Source organism: Leptodactylus fuscus, chromosome 10 (assembly GCF_031893055.1).
Source record: "Leptodactylus fuscus isolate aLepFus1 chromosome 10, aLepFus1.hap2, whole genome shotgun sequence".
Lineage (NCBI taxonomy): Eukaryota > Metazoa > Chordata > Amphibia > Anura > Leptodactylidae > Leptodactylus > Leptodactylus fuscus.
Window position 1 is genome coordinate 15,183,963 of NC_134274.1, and position 27,293 is coordinate 15,211,255.

General features: G+C 43.5%; 1 protein-coding gene across 5 annotated transcripts; it reads right to left on the reverse strand.

Moving 5' to 3' along the window:
* Window positions 1-500: 500 nt before the first annotated feature.
* On the reverse strand, window positions 501-27,293 carry BNIP3 (BCL2 interacting protein 3). Of its 5 annotated transcripts, none has more exons than XR_012711762.1 (7): window positions 27,135-27,284; window positions 17,115-17,295; window positions 16,161-16,245; window positions 13,945-14,051; window positions 13,551-13,700; window positions 3,391-6,971; window positions 501-3,312 (listed from the first exon to the last, which is right to left on the reverse strand). XR_012711762.1 is itself a non-coding variant. In XM_075257720.1 (6 exons), exons 1-6 carry the CDS (start codon window positions 27,178-27,180, stop codon window positions 6,926-6,928), a joined length of 612 nt encoding a protein of 203 aa, XP_075113821.1. In that variant the 5' UTR covers window positions 27,181-27,293; the 3' UTR covers window positions 501-6,925. The 5 variants fall into 5 exon arrangements, 3 of the variants coding, with proteins under 3 accessions (XP_075113821.1, XP_075113820.1, XP_075113822.1); XR_012711761.1 differs by having other exon boundaries at window positions 501-2,822; window positions 2,969-6,971; XM_075257720.1 differs by having other exon boundaries at window positions 501-6,971; window positions 17,115-17,292; window positions 27,135-27,293.

The window sequence follows — 27,293 nt, forward strand, 5'->3', positions numbered from 1 at the left end:
CTCTGATGTCATGGGATGACCTAAATGTTGCCAGAGACATCCGTTCCATATTCACTTTGCCAAGGGGATGGCAATGCCATATAGCAGTATCTCCAGTTTTATAGTACCTCTTGGTGTCATATTAGAGGTGAGAGTCTTCGCTTTCTTGTGGCACCAAGATTGCAATGAAAATTGAGATATTCCTAATTAAAAACAATCGGGAATGTGACTCTTACATGCAGCTATATCGGTAAGACTGACCAACACCGAGCATAACGTTATAGGATATTTTAGTGATGTGATGTGACTTTGTAAGGAATTATATATATGGAACTAGCAATGAAACAGTTAAGGGTAGCAGTGTGAAGTATGAGCAGGATTTTCATGCTTATCCCATGACCCTTTAACACATTCTATAATAAAAGGCATGTTCACGCCAATGAAGATCACAAGCGCACAAAACTATTACACATCGAGAAACGCGAAACAACATGGCGTGAAAAGAACACAGCAGATTGGCATTAAGAACACTAAAAACTTTATTCAACAAGTTTACTCGAAGAACATTCACGGTTCACATTAGAAAGACAGAATTGTTCTTCCACTGGTGAGTTACTGAAGGAAGGGGTTAACTAACCAGATTATTCACGTCGGTAATTCCAGGTAAAGATGTAACTGCCCTTTAAGTCATAGAGATAGAATTACTACATGTGCTCAGCGTGTTACTGTGCGGTGCAACATGATAGCAAAAACACAAATAGAAAAGTAAGCGGACTCAATCAGCGACAGATATCGGAGAGGAGCCGTCACCACTCCCCTGACATGACTGTTTCAGGAAATACTCGGGTCGCCGCGAAATTGTGGAACATCTTTTCCTAGAAACGTGTGCGCCATTCCTCTCTTATTCCTCCTGCAAATGTATAAATACATTGACAAGGGGATTTTCCTGTTCCCCTCATCAGTTGGGAGCGTTATTATACACACTGTCATTGTCCGGTTGAGAAGGGCAGTGGTAATGCCGAGTTTCCAAGAGGAACAACAGAGGAACGGTTCACTTCAAGTCTAAGGAAAAATTGTAGTGTTTCTTAAAACAGATACACAGCTGGTAGACAATCGCTCAATATGGTAAGCTAGTTACATACATCCTTAAAGAGACTCTGTCACCGGGATAAACCCCTTTTAGATTAGGGATTGTCGGATGCCCTGTCGAAGTTGAGCAATTGGGTATAGTTGTATCCACTAGGCCCTAGTGACTAGGGGATACAAGGAATAGCTTCAGTGCCTTTCAGCTCCATGCAAAGAAGAGTTTTGTGTCCAATAAGTCCCTACCGCTATGTACTATGGTGCTATTCCTATCAAATTAGAGGTATATGGAGTTAGAATGTGGCCCCAAAAAGCACGTTCTAGGCGGAACCTTAAATGGTCACTGGACCAAAATGTAATGCCCTTTATTTGAAAATGTTGGTGTTTTCTGCCTAAGGATAATTCTCTAAACTTCCTGTCCCTAGGTGTCGCCTCACTTCCTAGTGAAGGTCTGTCTTTAGAAAGCAGTAGTCAGGGAGGGGCAGGTCTACCTTCACAGCCTCTGCTTGTTAACACACCTTTCCTTGCCTGTGCACTGCTCAGAGAGGAGTCTGCAGCTTCTCACAGGTAAGAATGAGTGTAAGGAGAGTTTTATCCACTTCTGACTAGCTGTTTGAGTTATTGCTGATGGGATGTTAGTTATGGAAAGTTTATTGTTTTCCCTGATTGTGCTCAGATTTCTCTTTTTTGTGTGTCAGGGATCTGTTTAGCTGTAACATAACCTGGATTTGCAGTCTAGTATCCATGGATCTCCTATATTATGTTCACTTTGGCATTTAGCTATTTCTTTGCTGTTTTACAGTTACTCCTGGCAAAATGACATGTACAGAAACCAGCAGTAATAATAATGGAAGGAAGAGCAAACTGCTCTGTATTGTATACATGCCCTGCCTCAGAGAGAAGAGCAAAATGTGCTGCAGTCATAATGGGGTGTTAGCAGTAGAAGAACTGATAGGACGCCATGTATGAAGGCTTATATATCTATAGAAAAGACGCTACAGATATTTCAACTTTGAGGGACCCTTTCATGCCCATGATCTCCAAAGCACACATCCTTGCTACCCCAGCTGAGGAACCAAGAAGGTTCCTCTTGTTTAGGAGTCCTGTAGTCTGGACTCTTCTGATAAGTACTTTAGGGACTAATGCAATTGTGTTTATTAGCTCAGCTTTAATAGGGCATTAGACAGATGACCAAAACTAAAGGGCGCCTCCTCTGGTGACAATGTCTCTTGAGAATCACTTTGGTTTCAGTACAAATGTTACACATTGCTACGCTCATTTACAATATATATACAGAGATCAAAAGCTACAGAATGTGATCACACTTATATACTTACAATAAAAATCTGTTTATTACAATGTGCAGGATACTTTCATAGACGGTAAGGTGCTTTCCAGGAAATTCTGTGCAAACGCCGGTTTAGTTCTGCTGTAGCACTGGATCGCTACAGGTATTGCAGAAGTCAATGTTAAGTCTTCACTAATTCATAATGTGCTATTGAGTTTTACGTTAAACTGCAAGAAACACTGGTGAGTTCCCATAAAGGAACACTGCATCTGATCGGCTGTGTCTTGCGTGACAATGTATCAGTATTTCCGAGTGTTCCTTCATTTGAGAGTTATTGGATACTCAAACAATGCTGGCCAGATAGTTCAACAACACATTTAGCTATATCTAACATTCTGTAATATTGGTAAAACTGCAGAGGGACATTTCCAGTATGTATGGCCCCTACCATGTAGAATTGTGGTTTATCTGCCTCCTGCTGGCAACAGGGGATTAGTCTGCCTTTGTATCATTAAATATGGTCTCCATCAAATAGCATTGCGGCTTGTCTTCTTTTTGAGAGATCATCTCTCCTTGTATTAGTATGGCTTCCATCATGTAGCATTGTGGCTTGTCTGCCTCCTGCTGGGAACAAGGATTATAACCTGCCCTTGTATCTATAAGTATGGCCTCTATCATATAGTATTCTGGTTTATCTGCATCCTTCTGGGAACAGGGATTATTGCCTTGTCTTGTATCACTAAATATCACCTTTATCCATTGTGGTTTATCTGCCTCCTGCTTGAAACAGGGATTGTCACCTACCCTTGTATCAATAAATATGGCTTCCATCTTGTAGCATTGTGGCTTGTCTGTCTCCTACTGGGAACGAGGATTATAACCAGCCCTTATATCTATAAGTATGGCCTCTATCATATAGTATTGTGGTTTATCTGCCTCCTTCTGGGAACTGGGATTATTGCCTTCCCTTGTATCCGTAAATATGGCCTCTATGATCTATTGTGGCTTATCTGCCTCCTGCTTGAAACCGGGATTATGACCTACCCTTGTATCAGTAAGTATGGCCTCCACCATATAGAATTATGGCTTGCCTGCCTCCTGCTGGGAACCATAAGCTAGTGATAAATCACCTAAGTTCCTCCTGCTGGGAACTGGCCTTGTATCAGTAAATATGGCACTTTATTGTCACATGTTATATTAATTTCCTTTTCAGTGAACTGTAGCACGCCCAGACATTAACAATTATAGAAATCCTTTATTTTTACCACTTTGCAGTAGTTACATATTGGCAAGTGTTTTGGCAGCAAAGTGGCCACTAATGGGCAGAACTATCATCCCTTACACTACATTTTTTTGCTCTTTTACGCTGCCCACGCCAATTCCCTGAAAGAGGTCAAGGCCTGATGATTGAAATCTATGCCAGCTCATAGTGCAGGCGCCCCCTGGCGGGCACAGGAGATATGAAGAATCTGCCCCAATGTGTGTCCATCCTCTACAACAGAGAATTGTGGCCTGTACAATTACAAACTCCGTGCACGTCCTTGGATATATTCAATAAGCTTTATTGACATTGTTCTGGACAAACTCTTCAATCACATTCCAGATTGTGAATATGAAGAAACAAGATATTTCTTATGCATAGATAATAATTCCTTTAGATTTTAGTAGGTCCAAAATGCTTCCCAGGCCAATAATAGCACCAGGTAGGAGCCGAAATATACACATAGCAATGAAGCAATGCAAACGTATCTATTTATAAATATGCAAATCAACTTGCAAGTGCACTGGGGGCGGGGCCTGTTTACCAGAGTTGTATAAAGACACATAGTCACGTATAAAGGTCTGTTTCCGCTCCTATATAAACTCCCCTATATCGGGCTTTGTATTGGGAGGCCTATGTATGAATAACCATCAAGAATATTTAGTATACTCTCCATTAGAATTTCTGTTTCTTATTACTTTCTCTCCAGTACTTGGTAGGGGTCACAGCGGACAGACCCCAACCACCAGGACACTGACTGCAAATCCTAGTCCTATGCCACCACTGTGACTACCCCTGCACTTTGCCGTATTATGGTTTCTGTTGTACTGGGCAGAATAATATATATTTTTCCATGACTATTCATGGCATGGTATCTCAATCTCTAACCCTGGAGGATCTATAGTCTCCGGTTATGCATATGTGTGCGCACGACCTTAATTTACTATGACCACTGACCGGCAATTCATTTTACTGCATACAAAGGTTCAATAAAGGGGTTTTTCCAGGCTAAACATATTGATGGCCTATCTATCCTATGGATGGGTCATCAATATCAGATTAGTGGGGGTCTGACACCTGACACCGCCATTGATCACCCAATCTCTGCAGCTGATATAGTGGGGGGACGTTAAGACTTGCCCCATTCTTAATTGATTATTGATTTCACGACAGTCAGGAGACTTGCCATATTTACTAAGAAGCCCCTTAGTGATTCTTGTACATGTAGGAACACCTGAGTTCCAACCCTACCCCACTTTGATTCCCACCTTACTCTGCTGACTATCTAAGGGCCCCTTCACACGCTCGCTGATTCTGAACATGTAAGGGCTCCTTCAAACAGCGTAAGCGCGCCGCTCATTTAGACACGTATACACGTATCCGAGCGCGGCGCTTCAAAACAGAGCCCATTGATGTCAATGGGAAGTGCGCATATATCGGCATATACGTGCGCTTCCCATTGAAATCAATGGGCTCTGTTTTGAAGCGCCGCGCTCGGACACGTGTATACGTGTCTAAATTAGCGGTGCTCTTATGCCGTGTGAAGGGGCCTTAACACGTTCCGAATCGGTGGCGTTAAAACAGATCCCATTGCTTTCTATGGGAGTCGGCATATGTGCGCTCCCTATAGAAATGAATGGGCTGCTTTTTTCCCTATTACTTTCAATGTGATACGTGTGTATCACATTGAAGGCAATAGGGGAAAAAAAGAGTGTTGAGAAGGGTGCAGAGGTATAGCCATAAATGACCAAGTTTAGCCCCATATTTGTCCACTTTCAAAGGCCAATCCGCCTTAGTAAATGTGGGGCAGTGAATGGATCAGGAAGCAGACAGCTTCGTTTTCTATCTAGTGGTCAGATCTGTTATTGCACATTCACTTGAATTGGACCTAAGCTGTAGTAATTCAGTTCAACCACTACACAGAGAACGGCGCTGTCTGCTTCCTGTTCCATTCAGCTGATCGACCCTACTAAACTGATATTTGTGAACTCTCCTCAGGATTGGTTATCAATATTTTTAGCTCAGAGAAACGGGACTATGATAGAAGACACCCAGAATATTTATCCCAGTGCGACTAACCAGGTCTCTCCTTCCAATACTTATATTAAGGTCCTTTAGATAAGACCCACAAGATTTAGATTTGGCACTTGAGTTCAACATAATTGAAGTTTTTTACCTATTCTTTAGGTTTTGGGATTAGTATTTGTGTGAAAGAGACCGCACTGCAATACCATACACAACCTATGAACAAAAATGGCGCTGTTTCTGGATGAAATCTCTTTTTTTTGTTCTGCCTCATGCCACCCCCTTAAGAACTAAACATTCACTAAAAGCTCCCCAAGATGGTACCCTTCACAGCCTATGTAAGAACCAAGCTTTTTGCATATATGGCTATGTAAAGTTTTGAATTGGGCACTTGAACTCCTTCTTTGGCCTCAGACCTGACTCTTTCTTTACATTCGTAGTGTCGTACATCTCTGTGCTTCTATATACATGACCAGTCAAGGATGATCCATTACCGGCAGCCATATCGAATAGGCGGGATAACCACCATTACCATGTAAAATCCATTATTGTTCAATAAAGTTTGTTGAAAGCGACAGAGAGAGTATGTACAATCTTTAGGTGCTCTGTACACTGCGATAACCAGATCAGAACCAATATAACCTAATATCACGGCAATGGCAAATCCTGTTCCCTTATGTGCAGGTTTCTGTTCCTCAGGTTGCCTCACGTTATGTTCTGCCCAGTGACCACCATTTCAGTACACGTAGCAAGTTTTTCTGCTATACAATACACTGCCTCTCCATACTACACAGGCTTGTTTTAGATACTTCTAATAGACAGCAAGAAGCACAATATTAGTCATGCAGTTTTACGGTTAAAACATGCAAGAAAAGAAGAGAAATACCGTATACCTGAACAGCGAGTATTGTGTAGCCCTTTAAATAAAGGCGTTTGCTTCACATAGAGATATACAACCTGGCAGCATAGCAGGAACATATATCCAGTACTGAAATGTCGATAGATTTTTTTATTCCGGCAGCCATTTTGGCCCAGAGAAATCAAATACTAAGAATAGGCACTAGGAATCTTGAACTTTGTACAGAAGATTGACCAATACTTAAGCAACTACAATTCACAGTTGAAGAAAATCTACTTAGAACATGCCCACTGAATGAAATGGGATACCTTATAGAGATTACTACCCCCGATCTAAGGAGGACAGGCCTTTATATAACATTCAACAGAAGTAGATAGATCGTACGACCGATGGTCCGGTGTCTTCTCGTTCATGATGACGCCTCCAAGATCTAAAACGTCCCTGTAGAGGTTGTCAGACGCCTTCCAATATATACCCTGTAAAGAAACAAGAGCATATAGGTATGTTAGGTAGGCCATAATCCAAAAAAAGGGAGTCTTGGTTTCCTACTACTGGACTAAGACGCCATTTCAGAGGTCACGGGGTATGACCGCTATTTCTACGTTTACATCAGGGGCATAACTTGAGAGGGTGAAGTCGCACCAGGGCCCAGGAGCCTTAGGGGGGCCCTTAAGAACTGGCGTCAGTATTGAGATTGCAACTTCCATCTGGCCCATAAGCCAAGGAGACCCACAGATTACCCCTAACCACACTAAGGTATCACTATCAAGAATTCGCTAGGGGGCCCCGGACAAAAGATTGCACCGGGGCCAGCAAGGCTTTAGTTACGCCACTGCATACTATAGTTGGTAGATGGAAGGCAATACAACTTCAGGATCAGACTACACTGTATTGTTTGTAGCCTGTAATCATGGAGATACAGAAGTCTTCATAGGAGCTGTAGACCAAGACACAACAGGGATAGTAGAACGTTCTGTATCTTGGGCAAGTGTACAATGTCAGCGGCCTCTCCTGCATTGCTCTTATTAGATTTTTGTTACTTTCATAGGTTTTACTATAAAGGAACATTGTGTAGGTGACCACTGATCCACCTGGCTCATGTGTCATTCCCACCAAACTATCACTTTTGTTCTTAGTTCGTTCACCAATATCAATTCATTTAATTAGAAAAATAATTCTGACTAGTTGTATTAATATACAATGTGCTGTATATCTGTACGTGCGGTAATGGAGCATTAAGGCTGGTCTTACACGGCCGTAATGATTTTACGGACCGCAAGTTGCTGATCATCAACATAGACTCCGCAGATGCCCAGGAACTGCCGTACTCGCCCATAGAGTTCTATGGGCGAGTCCATGCTGTGCCGCAATTCACGGCCATTACGGACATGTTCTATAAATTGCAGACCTCAGTTGCGGCCCGGCCACACCATGGATAAAATATCCGGTGGTGTAAGAGGCCGCATTGAATATAATTTGTCCGCAATTTTGGACCATTTGCGGACTTACATTGCAGCCGTGTAAACTCTTGAAACGCATCACCACCCGATGATGGCTATGAGTGGGCGGAGCCTATAGTGTATATACAGTATAAGGAAGCCCTGCTGCACATTCCCTGCAGTCAGATATCACGGTTGTCAGGGCTTGATGTGTTGAGCTTTATGGCAATTTAACCTGTAGAAACACATCACTTTATATTTTATTGGGGGGGAGGGGGGTGTATTGTAATCTCCCCTGGGGGTTCTAGACATATTGTGTGCTGGCTACATTGCAGTTATGGATCTGGTTGTGCTCAGTGGACAGTTTAGAGGTGGGGGCTCTATGCTAATCCACCCCACCTGGCTACCAGATTCACATCAGCTTCAATAATAATGGGAGGTCCTCTGCTTGACACCCTAGCTCTATACCAGGAGGGGTGACATATTTTCCCAGGTGGACCATACCACATGCTGGAACTTCCCAACAGAATCATTGTCCCAGAGTTCATGACAGATGCTATGTTGGTTTCCAAGTGTGAATAGAGCCCAAGAAACCGTGCAGTATCTCCGTATCCCTGTTTTTAACTCATTGCTGGGATGACACTTGGATGTGATGTGTTTCAAGAGTTAATTTATTTTAGTGCATATTAATAAGAGTGACTTTTAGTGTGCTTTATTTATATTTTGTGATCTGTTAGTGTCCCTCATATCACCACTAGGGGTGTCCGACTCTCATATGCTATTGCGCTTCCATCATCACACCGGAATTTGGGACAGTGTGTCAATCCACAGTTAAGACAGGGTTAAAGTGCTCACCATGAGGACTCCATACCGGAACCCTATCATCCGAAACAGAACCTGGATTTTATGGTAAAGACTAGAGATGAGTGAACACTGTTCGGATCAGCCGTTCCGAACAGTACGCTCTCATAGAAATGAATGGAAGCAGCTGGCACGTACACTTTGCTGGCGGCCGGTTGCTTAACCCCCCGCGTGCTGGCTACGTCCATTCATTTCTATGGGAGCGTGCTGTTCGTAACGGCTGTTCCGAACAGTGTTCACTCATCTCTAGTAAAGACGATACGGTTCCAGTTCATAGAAGTCCCGGTTCACGACACCACTGCAGATAAATGCGATGGTGCTGGATGTGAATGGGGGACAAGTTATGGGTGTCCCGACACTAAATTTACTTCTGCTTGGAAACTATCCAGACAAAGATGGGGATGTATTGAAGGCGCCCCCTGTGTCTGGATGGTGGACGAGGAAACTGCAAGAGCCGATCATATGATCCTCTCTACCGGTGGTCTGTCTGGGCATACGTGGCATGTCGATAAGATAAGCCACTAATGTCCGATCTGCCCTATACAACCCCTGCCTATTGCTATAAGACGTCACTGGGAAAGTGGTATGCCCCCCTTGCTTCTCTTGGCTTCACTCTCCTGCTGGCATAGTATATGTAATAACAATTATAATAAATAATGATACTATAATACATACGTATAATACTGCATTCACTTATAAGACAAATATCAAAATTACCAATGAAACACCAACACTGCAGTCACCCATAGATAGAAATTCCCAGACAATGGTGAGTTGCCAACTGTGGGTAAAGTTACACAAAGTGTCCTGCCATGGGTACACAATGTTTTAGGAACATGCTGCTGACCAACAGTAGAAAAAACAGGGGGAGTGAGAAGGAGACGAGAGAAATCGTATATATCTAGTGTTCGCAGAGACTACCATTGTACCATTGTATTCGGAGCGATCGCCTAAAGGGACACAAAACCTTCACATTCTATTCATGCAACACTGTAGTGAACATCCGATAACTAAGGTATGAACCGTTAACCCTAATATCTCACTCTGGGTTCACTTTGGAGATCCCGTTGCAGTGACCATCGAAAGTCCAACTTTTTTATCCGGTGGTTGTGGCTTAAAAAAAAAATAAACGGGCACCCATTGCATCCCATTGCAGTCATTGAGGTCCATTGGGCACCAATGGTGTCCGCTATTTTAACAATCCGTGTGTCCATTGTTTTGGCTTCGCAGAGATTTGTTAGTGTGACATAAGGCACCTGGGATATATAAATACTAGCGGCAGAAGAATAGGCTTCTCTGTGCCTCAATGTAGACATTTATTTGGTCTCCCCCCACCCCACCTCATGGTTGAAAGAAAGGGAACAATAGATGTGAGAAGAGACATGGGGCCGCCTACCCAATCTACATTGACAGGCCATTGGATGGAGCAGAAACGCTCTCATACTGCATTGTCTGAAGTGGACACCAAACAAAGCCTACTAAACCATTCCCAACCTCCTCCTTTTTCTTTCCAGATATCCCGGGTTGGGCTCTGTTCACACTTTCGTCAAGCTGTTTTTATATTCCATAATAGGACTAGCATGAGTCCAATTATCAGAAAACGGGCCTCTGTCATATATGTTATTTATAGGGCTTGCACATCCATCAATGGAGCCATGTGCTATGCCATAAAAATGGATTGGAAACACCCGCCCGTGGTGTGAACAGTGGTGTAACTTGAGGGGGTGCAAAGGGTGTAGTGCCATCAGAATTGAGATTGCAGCTTCCATCTGGCCCATAAGCCAAGGAGACCCACAGATGACACTAACCACACTGACCCCTTGTTCACATTTGCGTTGTTATTCTGTGCGGGGGAGTCTGCATGAGGACCCCCCCCCCCAAACGGAATAACAAATGCAATTGCAAGCACTGTGCAGTGAAAGCACACGCATCCCATAGACTATAATGGGGTCCGTGTTCTTGCCACCAGATATCCGCACAGAACATGGAAAGTAGTTCACAATTTACTTTCCTGTCCATATGATTCGTGCAAGCAGTGCAAGACAAGCACACGGACCCCATTATATTCTATGGGGTCTGTGTGCTTTTACTGCACAGTGCTTGCAATTGCATTTGGTATTTCGTGCGGGGACGGCCCCAGACGGAATACCAACGCATATGAGAACCAACCCTAAGGGTGATTAAACTCCTTAGCACCCGTAACCATCACTATCAATAATTTGCTGTAGGGGGCCCCGGACAAAATATTGCCTTGTAGCCCACAAGACTTTACTTACGCCGCATGTGTGTATCAGCTCTTGCACAGTCCCAGCCTACGGACGTTATTTAGAGTAGTATAAACATGTATTTCCGATAAAGTGATGCAAAATGAATCCAACATTTCTGGGCTACTGCAATATATGCCGATACCCAGTTATTTCCACATATCTGATGACATGGTTTCAGCCAGCCATCATGTGTTTATCATTCACATTTTTGCTGGACGCGTTATTTCACAACCGTCTCCAAATGTAGAGATATTGCGGAGCATAAACAGATAAAGATCAAGACATTACAGGACACGCAGTCTGAAACCTATGCAGTCTTGCTGGCTTAGTGCACTATAAATAAGTAACAAGGGTCATTTTGCTCTTAACAGCCACTGTAAGTGGTGCAACTGGAAGCTGTTATATCCAGTGCAAAATGTATAAAGGTCCTCTACTTACTATATATTTTTGACTCCTAAAATTACTCTTTACTAGAGATGAGCAAACACTGTTCGGACCAGCCGATCCGAACAGCACGCTCCCATAGAAATGAATGGAAGCACCTGTGACGCCACCCGCCGGCAAAGTCAGCGTCACAGGTGCTTCCATTCATTTCTATGGGAGCGTGTTGTTCGGATCGGCTGATCCGAACAGTGTTCGCTCATCTCTACTCTTTACCATGACCACTCCTACAATACAACTGAATTTTGGTAAAGAGTCACCTAGTCTCTCACCAGATCTCTCCTACATGGTCCATCAATAAGCATTTATATGGTCAATAATCTTTAAGACAAAGTAGTTTCATTTAACAGAATTTGTGATTCTGGACCAAAATGTAATACACTTTATTAAAAATGTTACTGTTTTCTGCCTAAAAACATCTTTAAATCTCCTCCCATTAAGAGTCTCTCCGTCCAAATTGGCTGTTCACTCCCTGTTACTAAGGCAAGCCTGTCTTTAGAAACCAACAAATAGCAGAACAAACTCCCCATATACAGATTGCCCAGCAAGGGTGCATTCTAGCTATCCTATCATGTCATACTGTCACTTTATCTGGACAATGTATAGTACAGATTTACTGGTAGTGGCACACAGCCAGTGTCACGTAATATAAGTGGTGTTTATAGATTATATTGCAGCACAGAACGTAGCACAGACCATACACAACATGTGTACGTGTTGTATATACAGTTCAGGTTATAGATTGACTAAACATGATTAACAGCTTGTTATGGTCAATACGTGAGAGTGACTGTGTGTGTATATATAGGTACGTAGTATACAGATATGAGTGTATAAATACCCGTAAAGGGCTTCTACTATTAGCAAATATCTATACGCCTAGGTTGAGTAAACAGTAAGTAAGCACTTGACATCTCATTGACATTGGAGTATTTTCATGTACAGAGGTTGCCCAATCTTATGTAAACTAATCTTAGTTGTACCTATTGTTGCATGGCCTTTAGACTTGTCACAGTGACACGTTAGAAGTTTCGGTCAGTGTGGTTCAGATTACTAAAACAACATGGTAGCAGTGACCTTTCGGCTCTTACTGTCTTTCCTCGAAAACCAGAGCGATGGGGGTACCGTGAGCCATTGTCATTAACACCTTCATGTGAAAGCTCTTCAATTTTTGGGCTGAAGTTCTCTTTAAGGAATATCCTATATTAAGGAAACATGTCAACCAGAAGGGAGCCCCCCAGTCACAATTACAGAGTCATAGATGCAAATCTGTCTTCCATGATGTAATTAGGAAGTCAGCTGCTGCCTCAGTATTGCAAACCAATAGAGGGCGCTCACTATACCACACACTTATATGGTGGTCTCTCCCCAAGGAGTGACAATATCCCCTTAACCCTGTCTAAGCCTCTCACCTCTACCAGGTTATAGTCCTCTCTACATCGAGCTGATGAGATGCAAATACATCGAAACAGCCGTCCTTGATTGAGAGACTATACCTGGTAATAATCCCAGCGTCATTGCAAAACAAAGGCCTCTTGGAAGGTCGAGCATGATGCGAAAGGGAGCAGCCTTTATTGGGTTATTTCACTGGAATTCTGTCTTCCTAACTACATCAGGGAAGACAGGCTTGCACATTCCAGTGAGCGCCCTCTATTGGTCTGCAATACTGAGGCAGCAGCTGACTTCCTAATTACATCATGGAAGACAGATTTGCATATTCTTCCCATGGTCCTTTGCGAAGTGGAGTGCTAAAGGCTTAATAAGTCTCCACACACCTATATGGTGGTCTCTCCCCAAGGAGTGACAATATCCCCTTAACAGAGTCATAGATGGTCACATCTTTCCAGCTTGTCTCCATTTATATGTAGAGTCGGCAACAACTTGGATTTGCCGAACAGATTTGACCGAACCCACATTCTCCTGAAGAGTGGGGTGCCCCAAGGCGGGACCCATCCCAATCAGATATATGTAGCACATCATGTGAATGTGCTACATATATACTACTACAAGTGGCCTTAATTTTTTACTACTGGCGATAGAAACCTACCCCAGTCCAATAGCAAGAAGGTGAGACAGCAGCAAGGATGGAAGGAAGACCTTCAAAAATTCTGCAGAGAAGATTCCACCTTTTTTCATGACACTTGTGTTCCTCATACTTAGCGCGGCGCTTCGCTTTGGATGTTTGAAGACAAATTCCCTGTATAAGATAAAGCCTACAATGAAATTCTGAAACCAATTCCCATGTACATCTATAACTTCTCCATGTATTTGCCGAGATCTCTACATCTATGGCCAGTAAGCGATACAACATAACTCCACTTGTAAGACCATTTTACAGTAAAGTGCACACGGTGACGGTTCTTTCCTAGAGATTACCTGCTCTTACTATGTGAAAAAGAAAAAATGACTCCATCCAATAAAGACACATCTAAATATCTTACTTTGGAGGGATATTTTCTGGCCTGCTAGACCAATCCCAGATCCAGTCTGAATTCTTCTTTAGTAAATTTTCTAGTTCTTTCCTCCGTTCAATGTAATCTTCTTCTGACTGTTAGAAGGAGATAGATAAGAAGGTAATTCATGAGAGACTAATAGTCTATTAATACCAAAGTCAACTCAAGCTTGCACCTTGACCTGCATTTGTTTCTGATGGCACAACCATCTGGTCTGATGTCAAGTAAGATATCGGCCAAGTATGTTGGTTCTGATTCTGTTTTGGACTTGGCTTACCATAAGAAGTCATTTTGAGGGTTCACTCTCTAAACATAGACCACAGAGGCATGTCCACTTGATACAACCAACAGTGTATAATGGGGGAATAAGGCTGAGTTTACATCTCCATTCTACATCTCCATTGTAGAAGCAGAAAAAAATTAAGGCAAATGGTGACATAACGAAGACGATGGAGCCCAACAGACCCTACTAACTTTATATAGGGTTCATTGGGCCTCATCATGGAGGCTCCACCAGAGTTATGAACTCAGCCTAAAAGTCGAGAAGCAAGTGATCAGCAGGCGAAGTCAGCTCAGATCTGGTAGACTTCTACTGAACACCACTGGCTCTTGTATGGTTAGACTGGTAAGAATCTAGTGGATCCCATGGGTCTTCTAGTGGTCAGTCCACTATTGACCACTTTGACTGAATGATGAGATGATCACTCATCCTCACTCTTGAAAGATTCTGTATGGGGATCTTAACAAAACCCAACTGCTATCTGAACACGGCCATGACACGTATACAATACATGAACCCGAACAAGCAAGTTCAATGGAATAGACTCATTTAGAAGGGGTAGATAATCCAGTGAAAGTACAAAAATGGACGTAGACCTGGAAACCAGACATTTCCACTTAGAAGTAGACTCAATAGATACAATTTTTCCAAACCAACTGAACATTAACCACAAAAGGGAAACAATCTATTTTTGGAGTTGAGGAGGCACAAAAATCCAATTCACTTCCTCCTCAAGGATACAAATGAAGTATCTGTTCAAGGACAGACAACATGAGAAAGTGAGAAAGGTGTCTACTGTGCAAAAGTTATAGGTAGACGTGGAAAAAATGCTGCAAAGTAAGAATGGTTTCAGAAAGAGAAGGGTTAATAATATGCTTTTGTCAATTAACAAAACAAAGATATGTAAATCACATCAATATTTGGTGTGACCGCCCTCTGGAGGAGGAGTCCTAGAAGTGATAATATGGCCAGTCTGTCTGGGATGACCTGACAAGACAGACGGATTGGACAAGCCCACATCCATAGAAGATCTGTGCTTAGTTCTCCATGATGTTTGGGGCAACCTCCGTGCAGGACCTCTGCTCCCGTGTCTCCTTGACTGTACCTATTTTATGCTATGGGGGTTCAGTGTGAACCTAGCCTAATATAAAATACACCATTCAACAGGGTCTCTATTATTACACTACATCAATAGGACTCGAGCGTGTTGTCAGGGGGTCACAGAAGCAGAGGGGCTTCATTACTATACCACTGATAACACGGACATGTAAGCTATGGGATCGGTTGTCAGATTTGCACATAGACTATAAAGCTTTATACAAATCTCATGTACTTTTTTCCAGCTGAGATGATTTTTTTTTTTTGTACATAATGTAATGTCGAGTCATCGAAACGTAAATCCTGAAAATTAAAAAAAAGATAAAGGAGATTAAAAGCTTCAGGGTAAAGTAGGACACATTATAATCAAAATCTCCAGCAGGCGACCACACCGGGGGGAATACGACGTGTAGAGAGCACCGGCATGTGAGCAAGTCCCGAATGTTACCGGCAAGCTATTAACTATAACCTTACGTACAAGCATGCTTTAAGAAGAAATTAACCTCTTAATGGTCTCAGCATTTTTGACTTGGAGGGTCAAGAGCATTTTGACATCCTCACATTCTGTCAGCCATAACATTATGTAGCTATTTGAGGCCTTTTGGGACAAGTCAATAGCCTTTAAGGCTATTCCGACGTGGGTTTAGCTAAAAACTGGATTCAAATGATAGAATCCCTTTAAGGGGCTTACTGGTAGCCATGTTGGCCCTTAATCCACGCAAAGGGCCAAATTTGCAGGGTACCAGTAAATAAGAGGCAAAGACGGATACATATCTATGTGTGCTAGTATTACTTGGTGATAAAATGGTGGTAGAGTTTCCTTTACCTGAGAACTGCTCTTCTCTTTACTCCCTTGGGTTTCGCTGTCGCTCAGTCTTTGAATGCTCTGAGGTGTCTGGGATCGCGGTGGGCTGGAAAAGCCAAGGAAAAAGTTAAACACATTAAGACGATAACAGAAATAGATAGTTTTATATACAGTTTGGATGACTTTGTGTCGTCAATGATTTTCCATAAAAACCCACATATATGAGTAGTTTCGGATAGTGACCACGCTACTGAATTCGACTTGGGTTCTCCATATTTTCTACTACCATAGGTCTGGTCCACTACAGACTACAATGAACCTCTTGATGGTTACAGGGGCCCAATTAGTTTTCAGGGAAATCTGTCACTGGACATGGTTTACCCAAAGGGACAACCACTTCAAACTATTAGAAATATCCCACTTTAAGTAGCTCCAAAGGCTACATGGAAAGATCATGGTGTGTTGTCATCACATCCACAGGATGCGCCATAAATGTGTGATAGATTTGGGTTCCAGCCTGCGTAGAGAATGGGGTTCCCTGTTTTACCCTACAGAAGGTCCACCTCTCCATTAATTCTCTGCCTGGATGTGGTGAATGGTGGGATAGGAGTTGAGGGATCCCGATTTTCTATATAAGTTCAAGTCCTGTAGGTAGGGCCTTCATTTCAGACATATCCTGTGGAATACCCCTTTATATTATCTATCTATACCAAGGGCTACTCTAAACTCCTGCAAAAAGTCACCCTGTCCCAATCCTATGGCTTAATCTAAGCTTTTCCTTAGGATAGGTTATTAATGTATCACCACCAGAAATCCTCCAATCAGCCAAATAAAATAGCTGTACAAGAGATATGACCGTGGTGTGAACAGCGTCTAATCTGAAATCTCTTGAATAAATTTCATCCAAGATTAAGATATCAACGAACATTATAACGCCTTAACTTGGATCTTGAATAGCTACATATGAAGCCATACCTATCACAATGGGAACTCTCTCTGGAGCTGCTCCTTCCAGACTCATGTTGCGCGTCCAGTAATATCTTTTCCATGTCGCCATTGTGAATCGAGATTGAGGCCGGTACCTGTTCTTGTCCTCCTAGTGTTGTCATGCCACCATTACCGTTATTGCTGAAATGCAACTCCACCCAGGAACCTGCTGGTCAGAACACAAGAGGACAAGGAACGTTGTTACACAACAGAACACAGCAGTTTTATTCTTAAATGACAATTGTTGGGGTACTGGTTCTCCTTGCAGAGATCCAGCTGGTCTAAATAGTCTTAGTCCTTGAGAAAACTATGCAAATTAGTTCTCCTCTACAAATAACTATTGTCTATAAGATACCACTGGGTACTCTCAAGGAGAACGAGCACCCTCAAGAGATACGTCAAAAGCATCCAACCAGTTCTAGATTTCTGGAATCCACTGCATTCTATGGGGAGAATATAGATCTTTTATATGGATCTGGACTTTGTGGAGGTCTATGGGTAGTCGTAAGTTAAGGTGAATTCAGATGGCTGTGCATAGTCCAAGTAATATGGTCAAGGTGACGGCCACATATCCACCACAGGTCCACTGAACTCCCTACATCATAGTGATCTATCGTGCTGTGAGCTTCCACCCAACCACAAGCCTAGTGTCCAATGCTCAAATCAGCCTGCCATAGCATGGACCGTACTATCAGGATCACTTCGCTGTCTGAATTGGACCTTAAGCAGTTGCAGTAAACACAATGGGGGGATTTTTAGATGAGTTTAAATGTGGTGCAACTTGCTTGCTATTTTTCACAAAGATGGATGGAGACAGGCCAAGACAGGGACGCCTCGGCCCAATACATTTAACATAACTCACACTACCTGAAATCTGGGTACTTCATTATGGCTGAAACAACAGTCCTAAAAGGGTTGTCCATGATTTTTTCATTTATTGTCTCCTTAGTCTTCAATGAGAGCTGAGCTGTACTGGTGCCAGGCGTACAAGGCAGGGAGTCAACCACTTCAGGCTCTGGGCACTGTATAGTAAATAGACCAGACGTACCTCCAAACATCTAAGCCATATGGGGGTCACCATTCTACCCCCACCAATCAGATATCCTAAGCACAGGCCATAATAAAAACATGGACAACCCCTTGAAGAAATTTCCCCCAATGAATTTGCAGGGTGTACCAACATTTTTGTAAGAGATAGTATGACTGTATCTGCGCCTCAGTGCAGCAGATAAACATAAGGATAAAGGTTAGTCAGGTTCAGGCCTCCACAAGCAGCGCTAGTTTTATTATTAACCTGCATAGCATAGACAATATTTACCCGAAGCAGTGAGAACAGGCCTCACGTCACCCGGCTCCATATCTTATGTTATCACCGTCATTTTTCCACTCCATGCAAACTCACTGCACTGTACGTGGAAGTCAACTGACTCCCAGTCACATGCCATTTGTTTTCACCTTACACCGGAGGCGAGAGAACAAAAGTTCACTTAAAAATAGCAATATAATATGTCCTTAGCTGTTACTAGAAACCCAGCACCGCACGGCGAGTCGTGGATCTAGAAATCTTTAACCCGCTCATTAGCTAATGACAGAGAATGAAGCGTTTGCTCCGTCCGTTGTCGGAGGTTGTGTCGCCTTAATAGCCCAGAGAAAAATTTGGCTGCCAGCCTTGAGGTTCGAGGAGCGCCAGCTCGGGTTCTTCCATGTTTACAATCTTGCTATTAATGTGGCAAATACGGCGATATCATTTGTTAAAATGAGTTTAACACCTTCATCGCCAAAAATATCTCAAACCCCCGCCCTTCCCTGTAAACATGTTCATACCCTCTAATCAGAAGCATACCTACAGGGAAGTCTTCTCCAACTCCATGCAAAACTACATTTCCCATCAATGCCCTAAGAACCTGTGGTAGTCAAGGCATGATGGAAGATGTAGTCTTGCAACAGAACCACAGATAGGAGAAGACGGCTATGTGGGGTGATTAGCACTCAAGTCCTGGTGTCTAAGGTGGCCTATAAGTCCCCTATAAGGCACTAGTATTACAAATGTTGGATGATGCTCTATACCTCCTCTCTCTGCTAAAATGACTTTCACTGTGAAAATCACAGTTCTGTTTGAAGATGGACTGCAGGTCTCATGACTCAGATGGCTCATCTCTATAGAAGTACACAACTACTTTACACACACCAGTACAGGTTAGTAACTCTCTCTATATGTCCTACATGATCCTGGAGAGGTTTCTAAGTGAGAGAGTTATAGAGCAGATTCTCCTCTACTCACTGTGTGCAGCGTATGAAAGCTAATCTCTACTCACCAGTTCATGGAGCACTACAAATTTGATATAGGGGGAATAGGAATAGGGGGAAAGTAGAAAATGTGGAATCCTTATCATAGATGCCGAAAAAACCCAGCCATAGATACCCTCTGAATGCTTGCAATTGATGCCCTAATCTCAGGCAAACATGCCCCTTAAAATCCCTGCACTAAAATGGGCTTCTTCACAGTGTCTGACACCCCCAGAAGCCAAATATAAGTGCCCTGTATATAATATAATATAGGTCTGAGGCAAAGGAATCAAATATGGTTTATTCAGACACTGTATAGCAATATTATGTAGGTACTATATAGCACTAGTATGTAAGCACTGGATGTATGGGCAATGTACAGTAGCTTCCTTTATATCACCATTGTCTGGGCATTTGTCCATTAGAATTCAACAGAAACGAGTGCAGCGGTCATAAGCGGATGATACTGTGACCCAGATACATGGCCGCTGATGCAACGCTCACAGATGTTGCTGCAATGATGAACTTTTAACATCACATTCTTCTGGTCAGTGTTGTGTCAAGCTAAGGGGTTCTGCCCTCCCGTAGATAAGACGTGTCATTGCACTTTTTATCTTTTAGATTCTGGGAAAGGTGAATGATGACACCTATGGTTGCCCCAAGCAGGCTTCGGCCGCGTGTACACATGGTGCGGATGGCTCGGCCCATACGGTATAGCCACGACTTCCAATAGATCCATTGTTGTGTTTTTGCAGCGGCCATATATATGTATCCCACCTAACCACTGTAGGGCCAGAACACAAAGATGGACAGTTGAACACATCAGTATAGATGTTTTTAGGCTTTGTTCCCTCCGTGCAGCCTTTGAACCAAAATTACTGTGCTCATGCACATGACACATCCCAATGCACAGAACCTGTATCAGTTGATCAGAGGCCGTACTGGCTATGTCCAAATCAACATGTCTATATCAAGTCTTATATAAGCCTCAGATCTGAGCTTGCTCTATAAGGTCATTGTCTAACCCAATACATGATATACGGTATAGAGTTTCTGAGGACAGGTCTGTACAGGACAAGGCTTGGCATTGCAGCTGCGGGTGAAGGAGGGGAGGGATTCCCCTGCTTGTTATACAACACGGAGAACCGTCTGTCCAAAAGAGGAAAATGTAGATCCTGTGGTGAAATGTCGCCAGCACTATCCTGCCCTGACCACGCTCTCGCCACGCTCTGCTTATTATAGAGGCGGCATGTTAATAACTGCAGATTAAAATAGCAGGGGGTACAATAAACTCCTAGGATCAAGGGGCGCTCTCCTGTAATGTTTCCAGTGTACATGTCTTATAGTACATTGATGTCTGCTAAACAGCGGCCATTTACAAGTAAACTGCGCAATGTAAAAGCCTAGAAGATGACACACGGCTCTCTGGATCCCCTTTAGCCACCAGGGTCCCTACATCCCTATAGTTTTTCTCCTTTCGTGATTGGGATTGTAGTTATGGGGGGTGCAAGGGCTTGTAGGTGTTGGGGGCATCAACATCTTGGGGATACTGTCCCAGACTTTGGAGAGTTAAACCACCAACAGGCCCTTATTGATCAGTGACTGTGTCCCAAATAGCTAATACCGTCTGTGGACGTAAGGAGGAAGCTTTATACTAGTACACCTAGGTTTCAGTACGCATGTACCTGAGGGCCAACGCATGTGCAATTAATCTGGGGGATACTAAGCCATTTTCAGTATAAAACAGTGGCAAGTATACACTCACCGGCCACTTTATTAGGTACACCTGTCCAACTGCTCGTTAACACTTAATTTCTAATCAGCCAATCACATGGCGGCAACTCAGTGCATTTAGGCATGTAGACATGGTCAAGACAATTTCCTGCAGTTCAAACCGAGCATCATTATGGGGAAGAAAGGTGATTTGAGCGCCTTTGAACGTGGCATGGTTGTTGGTGCCAGAAGGGCTGGTCTGAGTATTTCAGAAACTGCTGATCTACTGGGATTTTCACGCACAACCATCTCTAGGGTTTACAGAGAATGGTCCGAAAAAGGAAAAAACATCCAGTGAGCGGCAGTTCTGTGGGCGGAAATGCGTTGTTGATGCCAGAGGTCAGAGGGGAATGGCCAGACTGGTTCGAGCTGATAGAAAGGCAACAGTGACTCAAATAGCCACCCGTTACAACCAAGGTAGCCAGATGAGCATCTCTGAACGCACAGTACGTCGAACTTTGAGGCAGATGGGCTACAGCAGCAGAAGACCACACCGGGTGCCACTCCTTTCAGCTAAGAACAGGAAACTGAGGCTACAATTTGCACAAGCTCATCGAAATTGGACAATTGAAGATTGGAAAAACGTTGCCTGGTCTGATGAGTCTCGATTTCTGCTGCGACATTCGGATGGTAGGGTCAGAATTTGGCGTCAACAACATGAAAGCATGGATCCATCCTGCCTTGTATCGGTAACGGTTCAGGCTGGTGGTGGTGGTGTCATGGTGTGGGGAATATTTTCTTGGCGCTCTTTGGGCCCCTTGGTACCAATTGAGCATCGTTGCAACGCCAAAGCCTACCTGAGTATTGTTGCTGACCATGTCCCTCCCTTTATGACCACAATGTACCCAACATCTGATGGCTACTTTCAGCAGGATAATGCAATGCCATGTCATAAAGCTGGAATCATCTCAGACTGGTTTCTTGAACATGACAATGAGTTCACTGTACTCCAATGGCCTCCACAGTCACCAGATCTCAATCCAATAGAGCATCTTTGGGATGTGGTGGAACGGGAGATTCGCATCATGGATGTGCAGCCGACAAATCTGCGGCAACTGTGTGATGCCATCATGTCAATATGGACCAAAATCTCTGAGGAATGCTTCCAGCACCTTGTTGAATCTATGCCACGAAGAATTGAGGCAGTTCTGAAGGCAAAAGGGGGTCCAACCCGTTACTAGCATGGTGTACCTAATAAAGTGGCCGGTGAGTGTAGACGTTTTATAAGTACGACCATGGACAATGTTAGGTTAAGGGACACTAGCCACTGGGTCATCCTAACCTGTGGGTGGTTGGAGGTCCACGTCAGGTCCCCTTTAAGGGCTAAGCCGAAAACATAACCTATACCCTGGATGAAAGCCTGGCCTGGGCCAATGGTCCCAACTGTGAGATGTCCATAAAAATCTGATGTCCCTATAAGTCTCTGATATACTATAATATGATCCATCTCACGTCTTATACTTGTCTTATATACAGACAAGTCTTATGGAGATGATATGGAGAGGATTTATGGGATGTCCAATAATCCGTCTTACAGAAATAAACTTCCATTACTGTATTATTGATCTGACATTGCTCTGTATAGGCCGCATGCAGAAGAAGAAGATCTTCAGGGCGCACGTGGAAAAGGAATTAGTATTGGCAAACTCTGTCTATAAAGGGGTCTTGTCACCCAAAAGGCAATAGAACCTGTCTGGTCTAGGCGCCCTCGCTTCATATCATATGCATGTACGGGCCAGGTCCTCCAGACGGGGTAGCCATGCTCTTACCAGATGATCCTGAATTGGGGAACCCCTCAAACTTCACTAATAACCCCTCTCTTTGTACAGGTTTAGAAGGTTTTCTACTAGAAACAGTGCCACACCTCTCCATGGTTACATCTGGTACTGCATCTTAAATCCTACTTGCCAGGCGAGATCCAGGAGTCTTGGCGTACATAGTACACAACGAAAATCTCTGTCTTGCCATGCCCCCTATTGTGGTGGGACATTCTTCTTTTTGAGACGCGAGCACTAAATGTGAACAATTGTGAACAATTTGCCGGACCCAAAAAATTTGCCCCCCTAGGATGCCAGGAGGTCACTTTTTGCAAAATCCTCTCAAATGTTTGGGGAAAGTTGGCAAGTATAAAGTAATTATGAATGTGGCTTAGCTGCAATACCACACACAACCAGTGGACAAGTGTGGCGCTGTTACTGGAAGAAAGTATCCATTCTTTAAAGCTGCTTTAATGTTTGGGAATCCAAAATGGAGTAGGGGGCAACTTGCTGATCTTTGGCAGGCTGGCCACTGGGACCTTCACGGATCATGACAACTGGGGTGCTTGAATGGTGCGGCAGGTCGGGTCACTTTCAGCAACAGCTATTCCCAAGGGGCCAATGAAATGAATGGAGTGGTTTGTGCAGCCCAACCTGCCCTTCCATGCAAAATGGGATACAAACACCCCAGTTCTTGTGATCGGTGGGGATTCCAGTAACCAGACCTGCAAGTACCCCCTAACATTTGGGTAGGAGTAATACATTGTCACTGCTGGACTACCCCTTTAAATTTCATAGGTATAAAATGTCTCTCTTGTATGCAAGTACCGCATAATCCTTGCTAAATAATTATGCCCAGGAGACATTTTTTTTAAAGAAGCCCCTCCCCCACACCATAATAGCGCTATACTTTACAACACAGTGAGACGTGACAAGCTGCAGGACCAGGGGAATGGCAATGATAACAGTCATAGAGCAAGGAAATAATAGAAATAATTTGGTTACATCCTATTAGTATGGAAATAATCCTAATATTTGCAAGTTTATATATCTCAGCCTGGGAATATATTCCGTTATTAAGTGCGTCTTATCCCTATTAGACACAGGAGGAGGACCCACCAATGCTGCTTTCTCCGTCCCCCATTCTTTACACTGCAAATCTGCTTGTTCTATTTAGCTCCAAAAAAAATGTTAAAAAATTGGGTAATTGACAGTATTGGCACCAAGGCACGCTGGCTTCAGTAAAGGGGGAGATTCCAGTTTGGGTTTTCAGAGTGAAGGACATATTTAGGTTCAGTGTGCACATGCTTTGCAAGCGGTTCCAAGGAAGATGACAGTGCGGATGTATGATCACCCGATAAAGAGCAACCTACACCCAGGATGTGGTGGGATTACAGGATCAAATATGTCATCCCGCACTTATACAGGAGATTCCTACACAGTTTCCCAACAACACAATGTGACCTAACCAACAAGTCAGGACGTGTTCACACATGACTTATACCAATTCTCAGTGCTGTACATTGCATAGGGGCTATGCTTGTTATGGTAGGTCAGTCCCATTCACTTGAAAGGGACTGAGCTGCTGCTGTATCATGTGACCACCTCGTGGCCTCTCCAGAGTCGGACCTCCCCCCTGATCACATATTGATGACCTAAGGATAAGCAACAACAACAACAAAAAGCAGTTTGTCCACAAAATGGGGTCTTGGCCTTGAAGGGTCTTTCCAACCAGGGAAAATCCTTTACATTTCTTTGGCATGTTGTAATACAATACAAGCAAACGCACCCCACACCCGCCCTGCTGCAATGGTGCCTGGACCCCGGAGAAGGGGGGGACCGCGTAACACTGGAACTGGAGCACTGGGGAGTCTATAAAGTGAGTAGCACTGATATATTATATTCATAGCAGTTGGATTTTTAAAGATTTTTTCCTGTTTGGAAAATCCCTGTACTAGTAATGTTGTGCTGTGTCAATGGGTACAATCTCTGGGGTGTAGTTATACAAGGTGCATCAGTAATGGTCGCTACCAGGCCTTGGACTCTGAGATGGGCCTCAAGTGTCCCTCTAACAGATAAAATATACCACTATTGTCACAAACTTTGCCCTGGAGCACAGGAGCTTCAAGTTACCCCTCTGGATACCCCCGTTACTACATCATAAAGGGGTTACCCCGTGGACACTATTGTACCCTGCAGCACAGCACCATTAGGGTAACTTATTGCGCCAATTTAATTCTCTTAAAGGGTCTCCAAATAATTCGTGGAATCTGAAAGCTGTCATATAAAAGCAGGAAAAAACTTAAGAGCCTTTTCTGCTTCCACATAATAGGATGGTGTAAATATGTGGGCGCCCATGTGGAGCTGCATTATACAAGTTCTATGGACAGTACAACCAAAAATTCACCAATTTGCTCATATACTTTGTATCTTATTTCTGCACAATTTTCAAGATCTCTGCTTTTTGCCAGTAAAATAAAACCATCTGTCCTAGGCCCGCTCACAGTTTACAGGTGGATACAATTTCGTTTGGACAAGGCTCCGACTGCTCCAAACTACTACGTTCTGGCCTGCATTGATACAATGTAGCAAACTATCAGGGCAGGGATACATTGTTTGTAGTCTATTTAGCCTACTGGATACAATTGACACTAGGTTGACAACTGCATTCAGGTCTCCATTCTCAGGCCTGGTTCACACTTGCGTTCTGTATTCTGTTCAGGGAGTTGGGGACCCCCGAATGGAAGCGTATACACATTAAAAAACGGTTAGCTAAGAAACCACACAAACCCCATAGACTATAATGCGGATTCCGCCCAAAAACCACGGAGAGATAAGTCTTGCAGGACTATTATCTGAATGGGGAACAGAATCCCAAAACGGATATTGATCACAGGTGTGAACCCAGCCTGAGTAAACTACCAAGTGTCTAAAGGTCTAAGGCTATCTTCACATCTGTGCCTGATGTCTGTCCTTCTGAAATCTGCTGCAGGATTGTTCTGTCCGGCAGTGTCAGATACCCGATGGACCCCCCTATAGTTGTCCATCACCACTTTTATGGTTTCATCTATTCTGGTTCTACGTTGGACCAGAAGAACAGATCAAACCGCACAGATGTGAACGCACCCCAAGTCCGAACATGTCTTCAGTCTATGGGTATAAACAAGGATACTTTTATTCACTGACAGCAAGCAGTGATCCTAATAGATTTCTATCAAATCACCAAAGGATGACTTTATTTTTAGGGTTATTGCGGCAACCTGTGAATTTTTAGGTGTCGCTGAACTACTCCAAGCGTGTTGGGGGTTTTAGTTTTAAAGGAGCAAAGCCGCAGGTTGCGGACCGCCACTGGATATTATTGCATTCTAGACACAAGTAATACCTTGCAAATACCTTGTAACCATAGCTGACACAACAAAGGACTTTTCACAAAAACCGTGCTGAGCTGACAGTCCTCCTGGAGTCTTTGTTTACCTAGTTCGCACAGAACGCAACGCTCACGCCAACATAGCAGAGCTGATTGTGTCTTTGTGTTGTTTACTTTGTACTCATAAGTTTACCTGCGTGAAAGCATCAACTCTTTTCTGCCACGATGACAAACTCTGCCCTGCTACACGTGTACATTACTCATCAGATCCATCTGCGGCCAGGTTCTATTTGGGGACAATTTAATCTTTAGCATAGATGGCGTTGTCTGTCGCTGATGTCAGGATTCCAGCTCTGCTGACTATTAGGAAACACGCAGCTTTGGACTCCATTGCCCTGGTCTATGTCATGTCAACAAACCCCTGGGAAAAGCAATCACACCTCACCCCGGTGACATGTGCCAGCGACCGCAGGTGACAAATGGGACAAACAGAAGGGTGTTTAGAAAGCAAATAAGTCTTGTATGGTGTATAGAATATAATCTGCTACTGTACAGTGTATAGAATATAATCTGCTACTGTACAGTGTATAGAATATAATCTGCTACTGTACAGTGCATAGAATATAATCTGCTACTCCGGCGATGTACAGAGCTGATCAGAGACAAGTCATTACTATCATATACTCATATGTTATCTGTGGTTTTAGGTAAAACCTATGGCAACGCATAAACCGCTCAGACCCAAAGAGTTGCATGACAAACTCAGCTCTGCTATGTCAGTAAATGCATACAGTAAAATCGTATGGTAGACGGAAATACTCTTACCCTGCAGGGGCTCATCCTGGAGGTTTTGCCCTTCACTGTGGGACATGCTTTGTGCTCAGACCCTGGCTCCCCTGGCTTTGCTCTCATGCACACAGCTGCGGCAGCTGGCTTTGTCACTGGGCTTGTTATTGTTATTGCTTTAAGCTCTGGATGACGTTT

Bases quoted from the DNA above. Each gene is read 5' to 3' on its own strand.
- BNIP3 (XM_075257719.1), bottom strand. From the start codon at position 27,180: ATGTCCCACAGTGAAGGGCAAAACCTCCAGGATGAGCCCCTGCAGG. The intron at 17,296-27,134 runs GTAAGAGTATTT...TGTTCTGACCAG, and splicing joins CCAGGATGAGCCCCTGCAGG to CAGGTTCCTGGGTGGAGTTG. The intron at 13,701-13,944 runs GTAAGATATTTA...TATCTTATACAG, and splicing joins CCAGAAAATATCCCTCCAAA to GGAATTTGTCTTCAAACATC.